Source organism: Pavona decussata, unplaced genomic scaffold (assembly GCF_977016875.1).
Source record: "Pavona decussata unplaced genomic scaffold, jaPavDecu1.1 SCAFFOLD_289, whole genome shotgun sequence".
NCBI lineage: Eukaryota > Metazoa > Cnidaria > Anthozoa > Scleractinia > Agariciidae > Pavona > Pavona decussata.
Window position 1 is genome coordinate 127022 of NW_028145689.1, and position 12974 is coordinate 139995.

General features: G+C 38.4%; 1 protein-coding gene across 1 annotated transcript in view; it reads left to right on the top strand.

The window, feature by feature from the left end:
• Positions 1–29: 29 nt before the first annotated feature.
• LOC146455008 (uncharacterized) overlaps positions 30–12974 on the top strand; it is a 39910-nt gene continuing 26965 nt past the window's right edge. Inside the window, exons 1-6 of the mRNA XM_085094837.1 lie at positions 30–130; positions 517–875; positions 4238–4402; positions 5673–5783; positions 5882–6004; positions 12239–12335. Of these exons, the coding sequence (XP_084950963.1) occupies positions 52–130; positions 517–875; positions 4238–4402; positions 5673–5783; positions 5882–6004; positions 12239–12335 (934 nt within the window). The 5' untranslated portion in view covers positions 30–51. The remainder of the gene's footprint in view (positions 131–516; positions 876–4237; positions 4403–5672; positions 5784–5881; positions 6005–12238; positions 12336–12974) is intronic.

The window sequence follows — 12974 nt, forward strand, 5'->3', positions numbered from 1 at the left end:
CGTGTTTCATTTAACATTGCTGCTCGAAGGTTTTCCTTCAGCTGAGGTAAGATGTCTGACGAGCGCGATCTCCCCCTGCACCTTGGCTTTGTGTTATTTACAGTTGTGCTGCTAATCCAAGGCAATGAGGGTAAATTGAAAAAATCAATTTGCTTTAGTTTTAACATTTTCCTGGTATATTTCGTAATTTTGTCTCTTAATTATAGCTAAAAGCGTAACAAAGGATTTGTGGGTGGGGCAGAAGTAGGTCGCTGTGGAATTTATCAGATGAAAACAGTGTTTTCGGAGATAGTTTAAGATCTTTAAACCTTTGTTGAAAGCAAATATTGCACTTTTTACAATTAATGGTCACTTGCGATCCTTTCTTGTCGTTTTGAATTAATTTGAACTGCAATTCTTGTTTGGTTACTCATGGATGGACTGTACAATAACGCAAAATAGTCCTATTTGTTAATAAACTAACAACAAAAAAGTCGTCAGTCTCAGTCATTCTTTGTCTATTGTATCCTTTAATAGCCGCCAGTTTTAAGGCCGGAAAAGACAACGTAACGACATCCAGTCCAGGACTGTTCGCTTGCAAGAAAATATCGTTTTCTCAACCTTTCAATGGCGGAAAGAAAGTGAAAGTGTTTGCCTCATTTGGTCATTCGGTGGAAAGAAGCCCAACTCGTGGTAACGGTGCAGCCATTTGGGTTGAATCAGAAGATCAAAATCAATTTACCACCTGTGTTTCTGAATACGGTGAAGGTTCTAATGGAACAGCGGAGGTGAATTGGATCGCTGTGCAATCCGTTCCTTCTGGTGCTCAAATAGGCACTGCTGTCTTGGATTCTTGGACTACTGGGACACAATGCAAGAGGATCGACTTCCCACAGGTTAGCATAATTATCATTTATATTAGTATTTATTTCATGAAATTTCGATTAGCAAAAAAGAAGTAAAAAAACTCTTCCCGTTGGCTTCATTTGTAACCAGAGTTCTAGGTTTAAAATAGGATCTTAAAAGTAACGGCCTTTCGCTTCTGTTATCAACTTAAGCCAGCTTAATGGCCTTTTGCTTCTGTTATCAACTTAAGCCAGCTTTAGAAAAAGAAACCGTCGGTCAATTCAGACTATTTCTTTTCCTTGCCAAAATTCAGACGGACAGTATTTTCAACCTTATTTGCCAAAATCATTCATCGCTTACGGGACGTCAATTTCAAAGTGAGCAGTTGAGACCCTTTTTGTCAAAATTGATTTGTCCTCTCAATTATCGATATTTTGTTTAACTGATGCTTTAGAAATTAAAGAAGCTTGGGCTCGGTATAAACTTAATTAACCATTGAAGTTCGTGTATTTAGGTTCATGTAAGAAGTTCTTAATCATAGCTTTTTTTCACACGATTCTAAACCATAAGCACCCAGACAGAGGTCCAAAAGTTCATGAGCTACTAATCCACTTTTCAGACAATGCTGGCACAAAATCAATGAAACGTTAGGATTTTGAGTGAGCAAGTGAGTGACTGAGTGAGTAAGTGAGTGAGTGAGTGAGTGAGTGAGTGAGTGAGTGAGTGAGTGAGTGAGTGAGTGAGTGAGTGAGTGAGTGAGTGAGTGAGTGGGTGAGTGAGTGAGTGAGTGAGTGAGTGGGTGGGTGGGTGAGTAAGTGGGTGCGTGAGTGGGTGCGTGGGTGGTTGATTGGATGAGAGAGTGAGTTAGTGAGTGAGTGAGTGAATAATGCGTGAGTGCCTGAGTGCGCGCGTGCGTGAGTCAGTCGGTGAGTAGGTGGGTGAATGGGTGGGAGGTGAGTGAGTGAGTGCGGAGTGCGTGAGTGAGTGAGTGAGTGAGTGAGTGAGTGAGTGAGTGAGTGAGTGTGTGAGTGAGTGAGTGAGTGAGTGAGTGAGTGAGTGAGTGAGTGAGTGAGTGAGTGAGTGAGTGAGTGAGTGAGTGAGTGAGTGGGTGGGTGAGTGAGTGAGTGAGTGAGTGAGTGAGTGAGTGGGTGGGTGAGTGAGTGAGTGAGTGAGCTAGCTTGTGAGTGAGTGGTTGAGTGAGTGAGTTAGTAAGTGAGTGAGTGAGTGAGTGAGTGAGTGAGTGAGTGAGTGAGTGAGTGAGTGAGTGAGTGAGTGAGTGAGTGAGTGAGTGAGTGAGTGAGTGAGTGAGTGAGTGAGTGCGTCACTGACTGGGTGGTTGAGTGAGTGAGTGAGTGAGTGAGTGAGTGAGTGAGTGAGTGAGTGAGTGAGTGAGTGAGTGAGTGAGTGATTGAGTGAGTGGGTTTGTGAGTGAGTCAGTTGGCGAGTGGGTGGATGTTTGAATGAGTGAGTGAGTGAGTAAGTGAGTGAGTGAGTGAGTGAGTGAGTGATTGAGTGAGTCACTGAGTGAGTGAGTGAGTGAGTGAGTGAGTGAGTGAGTGAGTGAGTGAGTGAGTGAGTGAGTGAGTGAGTGAGTGAGTGAGTGAGTGAGTGAGTGAGTGAGTGAGTGAGTGAGTGAGTGAGTTGGTGAGTGAGTGAGATATAGAGATAGTGATAGGCTATTATCATTGCGCCTTACTCTCTAAAGGGAGATATTGGTCTACGTTACAATAAAGGTTTCGATGTTAACTAGAATAACGAATTAACTAAAAAAAGGGGCATTACAACATAGAATAATTGATATGAAAACAGTGAAACGATTCATTATTTACATGCTGATTCGAGGAACTTTTTTCTCTTCTGGAACATTAAATTAGTACATTTACCTACTGTTTTAATGGTATTTTCTTTATCTAAAGTAAGTTGTCGATAACAGGATTATTTTTGGAAATTAAAGAATGCAGTTTATGTCTACTTTTATCATACTCTTGGAAATGCATCAAGAATGGCGTTTGTCCTCTATGAAATCCATATTAGGCAGGTTCTTTCCTCTACCGGGATGAATGCCTCTTTATTTTCGTATTTCCCAGTTTTTATGCGCAATGAATGAACCCCTAGGCGCAATTTCGTAATACTTATTCTGTGTGCTGGGTTTCTGATGGTCTTAAGATAGTGTTCTAGTTGGTAGTAATTTTTTAGTTTTTGTGCGTAGATTTTTCTCGAGAGTTTTCAGAACTGTTACTGGGATCTTCGGCCAATTTTTAAAATAGTTTTTTTTTTCTTAGCTGCGTCTTAAGAGAGGAACGTGCGTTCTTGATATGTTGTCGATTTACAATATTGCTTGTGGAGGAATTCGTATTAACTATAACTATTTAATACATCAAAAAATCTTGCGTAAAAAAAGCTTCATTAAAGAGAGGATTGTTTGTTTTATGTAGTAGGCTTTGCCAGGAACTAAAAATCGAAGCCATTATGTCTATTGTTGAGGGGTTCCGTCCAAGCTCTGCCCTACAGGCTATGTTTTATGTGTACCATGGTGTATTTATCGTTTCTTTGCAGAACTTCATATGGACTTGTTCAACAGTGCTTTTGTCAAAATAATTCTTATCTGATAATAATTCAGTGAGGTTCCTCAATTTCGCATTCATATAATAGTAATCAAAAAGAGCATCAAAAAGTTTATTCTTAATTGTAATTGTGGTCGTATCGGAATAAGAGAACGACCGTTTTATTATTGTTGTTATTAGTCCTCCCAAAAACCTTTCCTTATTGTTGTATCTTTGATATCATAGCTCAGTCTGCCTTCTTACTTAGCAGTAAAAGTCATTCTTTTTGTGATCCTGCCCACCTAGATTAGCTTTGCTACCTGCGACGCCAGAAATTGTACATGTAAATTTATGCAAACACCAAATAAACTTGAAAGTTGAAGTTGAAGAAAGAACTTTGTAAGCTTTTTTACTGATGCGAATACGTGAGGTATAACGACCAGATCAAGTCATTTCTATCCCTAAATATGTTTGTCTGTCTGTTAAAGATATGTTATGGTTCCATTGTCTTCATTTTGGTATAAAATTATTATATTTAATTATATTTTTGAATTTAGGATGTCTTTTTTCTTCGAAACATTAAATATGTGAATTTACCTTCTATTTTTGAAGTGGTTTTATTTGCTAGGGTGAGTAAATACCGTATCTTATCCTCATAATTTAGGTTTTTCAAAAAAGATCGTGTGTTGAAAAGAGAGCATGCAGCTCATTTCTTATGTTATTGAGTGAGTGAGTGAGTGAGTGAGTGAGTGAGTGAGTGCGTGAGTTAGAGAGCGAGTGAGTGAACTTTTGAACTTATATATTAAATGGTGATAACAAGTACTGTTAGATTATTTCAATTTCGTCTTTTTTTATATTTGATTTTTTAGCGTTTTATGACTCCACCAACTGTTCTAGTAACCCCTTCTCACAAGTTAGCCAAAAGACCCCAGGATGCCATGGCGCTGTGGATTCAGCATCCGAGTGTAGACAGTTTCAATCTTTGTGTCCGTGAAACCAAGCTTTTTGATGGCCTACACCAAAACATAAAAATTGTGAGTAATTACTTTTTATTACTATTATTTTTTAAGGTATTGCTTCTGTCTTCTGTGGCGTAATTTTTTATCTTATAAAGAAATAAACTCGCCCTTTTCCAGGGTGAGTTGGACGGGAATAGCAAGTGCCCGAACTTGTCTTTGAACATTCGTACCAACTGGAGAGAACGTAGCAATAAGCACACTTTCTGACTCTTCCTAAAATTAATCTAAGGACACTTTGGTTTTAAAACCTTTATTGCGAAATGATTCTCTTAGAAATAAATCGAACAACGATTTTGACAACGATGTGGCTTCTTCCTCTAAAATGTCTTTGTGTTTAGATTATGAAACATTGCGTTTATGGAACTTTTCTCCTTTTAAATTTTGTTAGGTTTATCATGGGCTATAGGAAACAGGGTTTCGACTAAATAAAGATTACATTTTATCTCAAATAAAGTTGAATTACTCATAGTGAAGCAGTCTTTTGTCTTTTCTGATCGTTGCTCTCCATTTATGTCAAGTAGAATAGCTCTAAAAAACCTGCGTTTAATTCAAAAATATCCTGCAAGCGTTCGTTAAGTCTTGGTAACCGCGCGTCGTACTCCAATCCCAGGCGCGGGCGCTAAGCGCGCGAGCGTTAACCCTTATGAGTTAACAATCGCGCGCTTAACGCCCACGCCTTAGATTTGATTACCAAGACTTAACGAATGCTTGCGATGTAGTTCTGAATCATAATTGCGCGTTGTTAGGGCTATTTTAAAAGAAATAAATGAGGATAAAAGACCAGTAAAGACAAAACAATACTTTATTGTAGGTAATTCAACTTTATTTGAGATAAAATGTAATCTTTATTTAGTCGAAACCCATGTTTTTATTTATTGTTAGGTCAATTCTTGGATGTATTGAGGATGTGTTGGAAAACCTGAAAAATCCGAATGAGACAGTGAATCCAGAAAGGCGGCACTTAAGATTAATGGCTTAAATCCCAGGCTATATCAGTTCATTGTCCCACTTTGAAAACGTAAATTAAGAGACAGTTTGAGACTTAATGCATTAATCTAGATTAAAAAAGGCGTGGGCTAAGAGGAGAAAGGTAAAAGGAGAATAAGAAAGTACAAACAACAGCAGAGGTGAAAAGAAACACCAATGTAGCATGTTTAAACTGGTGTAGTAGCCTGTCATACAGTCTGGTCAAATACCCAAAAGATCTTAAAAACTGAAATAAGAGGGTTATATTCGATTAAAGAAAAGGTTGACTTGAGCATTAATTTATTTTGCTTTCTTGCAGAACTGGTTGGCATTTACTAACCTCAATTTGGACAATTTTACCCTGACGAACAGTCTGTTGTTTGCAAACATCACCTCACCATCTCACAGAGACAACTATGCTTTCTGTCAGGTAAGGAAAGTAAATAAGCAAAATTACTAACTTTCATCATAGTCCTATTCGTTTATGTATATTTATTTATTTATTTATTTATTTATTTTCTCTTATAGAAAATCAACTTTACAGACCCATTCTTTGTTCCTCCTGTGGTAGCGGTGACGCCTAAACGCAGTTATAACAACTCGCGTCTGTCTGCTGGATCTGGATGTGACGCAATTGTCAGCTGGGTTGAGGTACTTTCTTTAACTTTGCTATGTTTATCGTTAATCTAATAAGCAATAGGTTTAGAGAAAGTAAGTAAGCACGATTTTACATGATCTCCTGAGAATACAAACAAGTACATATATCTAATATCCACTTGCTTCAAATTTTATCACAACCGCATGAGCAGCTTTGAGGAGGAAAAAAATTCCACCCAGGGGTTCTCTTAATATTGTACGCGAGGTGTCATCGTATGCCTGGAAATGTAACATGAAACAGCCACAGTGTATTATAGTCACGCAGTTTCATCTTGCGCTTTCGAGACAAACTCGTGCCTTGCGACGCGCAGTGTTTTCCGGAGTGGTATTGTATGATTTTCCACGGTCAACTGCCGATTTTGCCATTGGTTTGCCTTCGTTTTCATAACATTTCCCAGCCCAGACTGTCACAAAGGAATGGAATTTTCTGTATTTATCGGAGAGTAATTGCGGCGGGCAGCAATTTAATTTATTGAATAACAGCAGACCACTTCCTCTGCTCGGGGATTGACTTTTACCCATGCATATTCGACTTGGTAAGTTGTATCTACCATAAAGCCGAGGAAATAGTTCTTGGGTCATTCGTTTTTATTTTCTTCACCTGGGAATGCGATGCTCAGATAAATCGACGCCAGCTTCGATAAAATAATGTACTTCTGAAATTGAGTTGTATTAGTGTGAATTGACACGGCTTTGTCTGTCTTTGAATTTGGCTAACAAATTTCCTCTCAGCATTTAACGCAAGTATCATAGGATTGAAATGTCGAAGAACAACGTATACGTTTAGGAATTAGAACGATATTTTGGAAGGATGTACCTCTTCAGACCATTGCCGAGAGTCGAAGTCTTGTTGAATCTTTGTTATTATGGCGGGAAACTGATCGAGGTTGGGAAACTCGCGCGTATTCGACATGGATTGTCCTGGATTCACGATCATATCAAAGCGCTAGCAAGGCAAGGCATTGGTGAGTAGTGAAGTTTGTAAATAGGCTATTTCAATTTTAAGATTCGGTTTTTTGTACTTATTGTATTGCATAGCTTGGCTCTTAGTCATTTATTTACTGCACTGTTTTTATCTACCGCGCGCCACATTAATTCAACCATCACCGAGCGATATTAATCCTATTCTGATTTACTTGGGTAGTCAGTTTTTATTGAACTGTTGTTATCTGTCGAGCAGACTGCTTTACTTGGGTAGTCAGTTCTTCCCAGAACTGTTGTTATCTGTCGAGCAAACTGCTTTACTTGGGTAGTCAGTTCTTTATTAAGCTGTTGTTATCTGTCGAGCAGAACATTAACCGTCTAACCTCGCGCTATGAACACTAACTTAGGTTCTGCTTTAGCTAATCGAGCAGAGTTCTCTGCTTCCACTAATTAATATCGCAATAACCAATTCTGCTCTACTTGGGTAGTCAGCTTTCTTTTCAGTGAGCTGTTGTTATCTGTCGGGCAGGATATTAATTAATCTAGCTTACTGTAATATTCTGCTTTGTAATATTTTGCTTCTGCGTTGCGCATAGCTGCTCTGTCGAGTACAAATGTAGTATACAGTAACACTGCTTTGTAGTCCCAATTCTTTATAACTCTAAATGAGAGGAATACCAACCTCGTACTCCAGTTTATAAACTATTCCTTTTTTCTTCCATTTTAGGGACGACCGAATGCAACGCGCGGAGACGATCACTTGCTTTGTATCATCAATGTACAATTGTATCACTTTTCTTTCTTTCTTTTTTTTTTTTGTGGAAAAAATACTCCGAATTTTGTTTAATGTGATTACAACGTTCACAAAAACACAGTGTCTAGCGCGGCTTGTGCTATAATAAATATTGTTACATTTTGTACAGTAAATAAATGTCCCAAACTCTGTGCCGCGATTCTACTGCTTTTGGCAGGAATTGTTTGCGTTTTTTCTTTGATTCGATGTTCTTTTAAAATGCTAAATCTCCCAGTTGCCTATTTTGAGTGGTTCATATTATATTAAGTCTGTGCCTTGGAGTTACTATTCGAGCAAAAAAACCATGTCTTATAAAAAGCGTAAGAACCTTCGTTACTGGTTACCGTTCGCGTGGATAAAACGAAAGCATTTCTCGCGCGTTTGATCTGCACAAAACACGATGTCTGGGATTCTCTTTCTCTCTGCGTGACTGCCGGAACTCTGCACGTGTGAAAAAAGGCCATTCCGACCATGAATTATAACACGCAAAGGTGCAAAACGGTTTCTCTTGTTGCAGTTAATGATAAGCCATTGGTGATTTCAACTCACCGTAAGCTCATTAGCATACATTTTTTTCTTCACCTAAGCTCATCATGGCTGGGGAGGTCCACTGGATGTTTTTGTTGTGTTATGCTGGATTTTGTGGCACTGTGAGAAGAAATCCACCCTTACTGGACACTTAACTTACTCAAGCAGTCTAGGGTCTGGGTTTGAAGTATGTTCGAAAAATATAACTCGTCCACAAATTTTCGACATGTAAAGTCTAGAACGGGATGAAATTTTGCCTTATTTTAAAACTAATTCTCGAACAAGGTCTTTCTTGGATCTCTCAGTAAGTAGTTTTTGGTCGGCAGGCTTAAAAATTAATCAAAATGATTTCAAAAAACAAAGAAACTCAACCAAGATATAAAAATGTGAACTTTAAATTGGCAAAAAAGATGCAACTCTAGCACTGATATAGTCTGCCAAGAACGAAGTCTTTTAGCTCCATCTCGATAGGCCACATAACTAAGAGAAATGAAAGACATATACAAAACGTATCCTTTGACATATAGAAAAAAAATAACAAAATAATTCCCGGTTCATGCGTCGAACTTTACATGAGCCGAACCTAATCATTTGGTTGGGCGCATGTAAATTTCGACGTATGAATCAGTTAGGATCGAGAGATTTATATATGGGTCGACCCGCCGTTCTATTCGAATGCGCCATTTGAATAGAACGGCAAAAGTTCGACTTCGATTCATACGTCGAACTTTACATGTGCCGAACCAAATGCATACGTTCCGTATAAATTATATAAATTATATGTATCCCAGAGGTCTGCGCGTTCCATCGACTTGGCATGTGCAAAGGACTTCATTCTACACAAAATGGCGGGAAAAGAGGAATGTGCTTGTTCTTCTTCTTTCTAAACAACTAAATATACTTGTCTGCGATGCGAAAGATTTTAAAAGAATCTATTCTTGATGTGCACACGCACTTCAAACCGACCGAAACTGTCCAATACAGGCTATATCGAAGGTGAAGCCTTAATACTTCTCAGAACAAAATGTTCAAAAACATCATTTGAAGAGAACATTACTTTATTCAAACAGAGATTACGCCACAGAGGTTACCTCGATAACCTTTAGTTATAGATAAAACTCTTTCAGAAGTCAATTTCCTCAAAAGAATGTCGGCACTACAAAACAAACAAAACACGCGCACAAACATTTTGCCTTTTGTTACGGATTATCGCCCTTATTTGCCCAACATAAAGAAATTGAGATGAGTAAATGACACTTGATAGAAAATCAGCCTCTGCTAAGAAAGATCTACAAAGACCCTTCCCTACTTTCGTACAGAAAAGGGAGATCTTTGAAAGACGTACTCGTGAGAGCAAATTAGCTTTGGAGGTCATATTCTCCCTATCTCGTCAAATAGGAGCCGTGCTTGGCCTGTCTTCATTATTTTACCAAACAAGGTCTTCCATGTCAGAATTCATCTTTCCCGCCATTTTGAATCTTGTTGAGTAAAAAAAACAGCCGCTTACCACGAAAATCTATTTTAACACTTTAGCTTTAATTAAGTTCGACTTCAGTTAGGTTCGACGTCTGAATCAACTGCCGAACTTAATTATTTGGGTCGACCTTAATAGATATTAGGTTCGGCTCATGTAAAGTTCGACGCAGGGCAGTACATAGCAGGATGGGGGAGGGGGGGGGGGGGGCAGGGCAGAGGGGGCAGCTGCCCCCGCCAGGAAAACTATTTTTTTTTTGTAACATAGTGTTTCAATTTGCAGAGCTTTTTCTTGTAGGTTGTTCCAAAATCTCAAGAAAATCTAATTGAGTGGAAAAAATATTCCTTCAATGAGAATTTCAAATAATTATGTTGGAAAATCTTTCAAGCCAAAAGCCAATACGAGTTTTCTTATGAAAATAACGATTTTGTAATTTGGGCTGCCTGTGGTGTAGAATTTGGTGTGTAAATAATGACTGGTCAACAAGCCTATGCCACTCCCTGGCGTGTGCTTTTTTTTTTTAAATCTAGCTTACACGAGTATGTTTTAATTGGTTTTAAAAGCCTGCGCGACTCCCATAAGTATTTTGGGTTTGAAGGATTTGATACAGCCTTGGATTTGACCATCTTATGATCAACATCACAGGTCATTTGTGCCTGATAAGTTTTGATTTTCCTTTTTTGAATCCTCTTCATTTTAAATATGACTTCTTATTCTGTGTGTTCAACGACGGTGTTTTTCTGCCACATAGGGCATTTCAGCTGGGTTTGGTTTGGCTTGTTTAGTTTGAACCAAACATTGCCTCTCATCTAAGGGACTGGTCATAAAGTACCGGGGGGGGTGGGCTGGAAAAATTCATTTTTACGAAGGCTAGTTTTGTGTGACCCACCCTCATATTTTTGCAGAATAATGCATGGCCCACCCATATTTTTCAGGTAAAAAATGAAATGACCCACCCCTAGTAAATAAAGGTAAGACTATACATAAAACTAGACAAATTAGAGGACAAGTATGATAGAGGAAGGAGCACACATGCACAAAGTCTTGTTTTTGAAGTTTATCATTGCATGAGATCTATTTTTGTTGAAATACCTGAAATGATTTTGAGAAGATAATGTGCATCTAATATGTATCATTAATAACCACATGGAATCATAGTTGTTCATTTTAATGGATGCGAGTGAACTTGCCCTTTTCTTGATAGAATGTGTAGTTCCAGAAAATATCCTTACCCCACCCATGGAGGGAATTCAAGATTCTGGAGGGGATGGTGGTAAGAGAAAGAACAAAATTACAGAGATTGTATGAAAGAAACTTGGAAGTTCCTGGCGGTAGGGCGTCCTTTTATAAATTCCCTCTGTGATGGGGGATGGATATTTTCTGAAACTACACAATTATAATTTGTGCTTTTACTGTTAATACATTTCACAGTTTTACTGGCAAAAGGCACCATTTGATGCAAAACATGTGCAAAAATATTATGTGCCCCACCCCTTTAATGATGCATGGTTTTTGCTAGCCCACCCCTTTTTACATGCATGAAAACAGTGACCCACCCCCCCTTTTTTTCCAGCCCACCCCCCCCTGTACTTTATGACCAGTCCCTAATGGTAAATTTTAAACACAGTCGATGCACTGCTGTAATTAAACGGAGAAAATCACTGAACTCCCACAATTCAAACGCACTATAACAGTTGAGCGAAGCACTTGCAAAAAGACAGTCGTGAATTAAGTACAATTTACGCCTTTTATGACTGTGACACGTTGCATAGCTCGATAACACGCTACAACGATTACTAGAGAAACAAAGAAACAAATAGCCGTGCCAAGAAACACAACACCTTACATTATGACAAAAACTAATAGCCGGGCGTAGTATTACAACAACTACAAAATGAAGTTTGTTACAAATTCAATCGGCAAGCAATGATTAATTCCTGTCCTAACATTTCACAAATCTCAACAAGAAGGCCGTTAAAACTATCACGCACTTAAGCAAGGTGTTTATGCCATAAAAAGTCATGACAATTTAAGACAAAAAGCATCAGTGTGTTTTTTTTCCTTAAAGGTCTTTTAGGCAACTTTCTGTGTAGGGGTAAACTGCAAAAACGTCCAACTAGAAACCCTGGAAGACCCCCGTGGGGGTGTGCGGAGTTTGCCCCCGCAGACAAAAAAATCCTAGGTACGGCCCTGCCAACGTATGAACCGGGCCTAACATATACAAAATACAAAATACAAAATGTATACTTTGAAGTCCGCAATGGACAGTGATAAACGTAGAATACCTTCCCCATCGATTGATATCGGCCTATATAGTCTTAAGTTATGATTGCTACGGATAAATAAATTACCAGGGATATTTAAATTTCGTTACATGCTAGTTAATTGTATGCAAAAAGTCACAAAATGAAGTGGTTTCTGCTTGAATATTATATTAAAAAGACTTCATTACAATTTACATCACTGCTGTCTCTAAGCCCAAAAATTAAACAATTCTGTTCAATTTTAGTACACATCCACAATGGAAACAGAAATTTGTGTGAAACACTATAACAATGATGTCAACAATAAAGACGCCATCCAAGTTGATTACGTGGTTATTGGAGGTACGTAAAATCAGTTGTTAGTAAAGACCAAGCAACAATTTATGTATATTGTCCTTGCTGACAATTGTTTCTCTGGACTCTTCTTTACCTAAAATTAAGGGCAAAGTCTTTGGACGAATTTTCATTGACGTTTTCTTTTCCTCTTTTTTTTTTTTTTTTTTTTTTGCGCACGATACAAATATTTATACACGAATGAAAGACTACCAGTTCTCCGACCCACACTTACAGTGTTGACCTCGTGTACCTAAATAGGTTAGCCGTCTTCTGGAGAAAGTGGTGGGAAAGTACTGTGTTATTGACAGTGGATAGCATGGCTTCTAGGTCAGATCATGATACACTGGGAATGGTGTATATTGATTGAAATATTTGCCCCAATCCCTTTTGTCTACCATTTCAGGTACATTCATAGCAGATATGACGCTAATACTAATAAGCTTGTACACGTTTCGATGTTGAGGGAATCGAGAATAATGTATTTTTCCTTTGAGCGTTTCGGGTTTTGATATCTGCCATAATATCAAGCCAGATATACTCATCCTCCCCGAACTCAATTTCAAATCATCACGCTCTCCTGCTACTTCCAACCGGATGTCCTACTTAGTTGAAGACTAACATTCCTTCCCTTGCACATATTTCTAG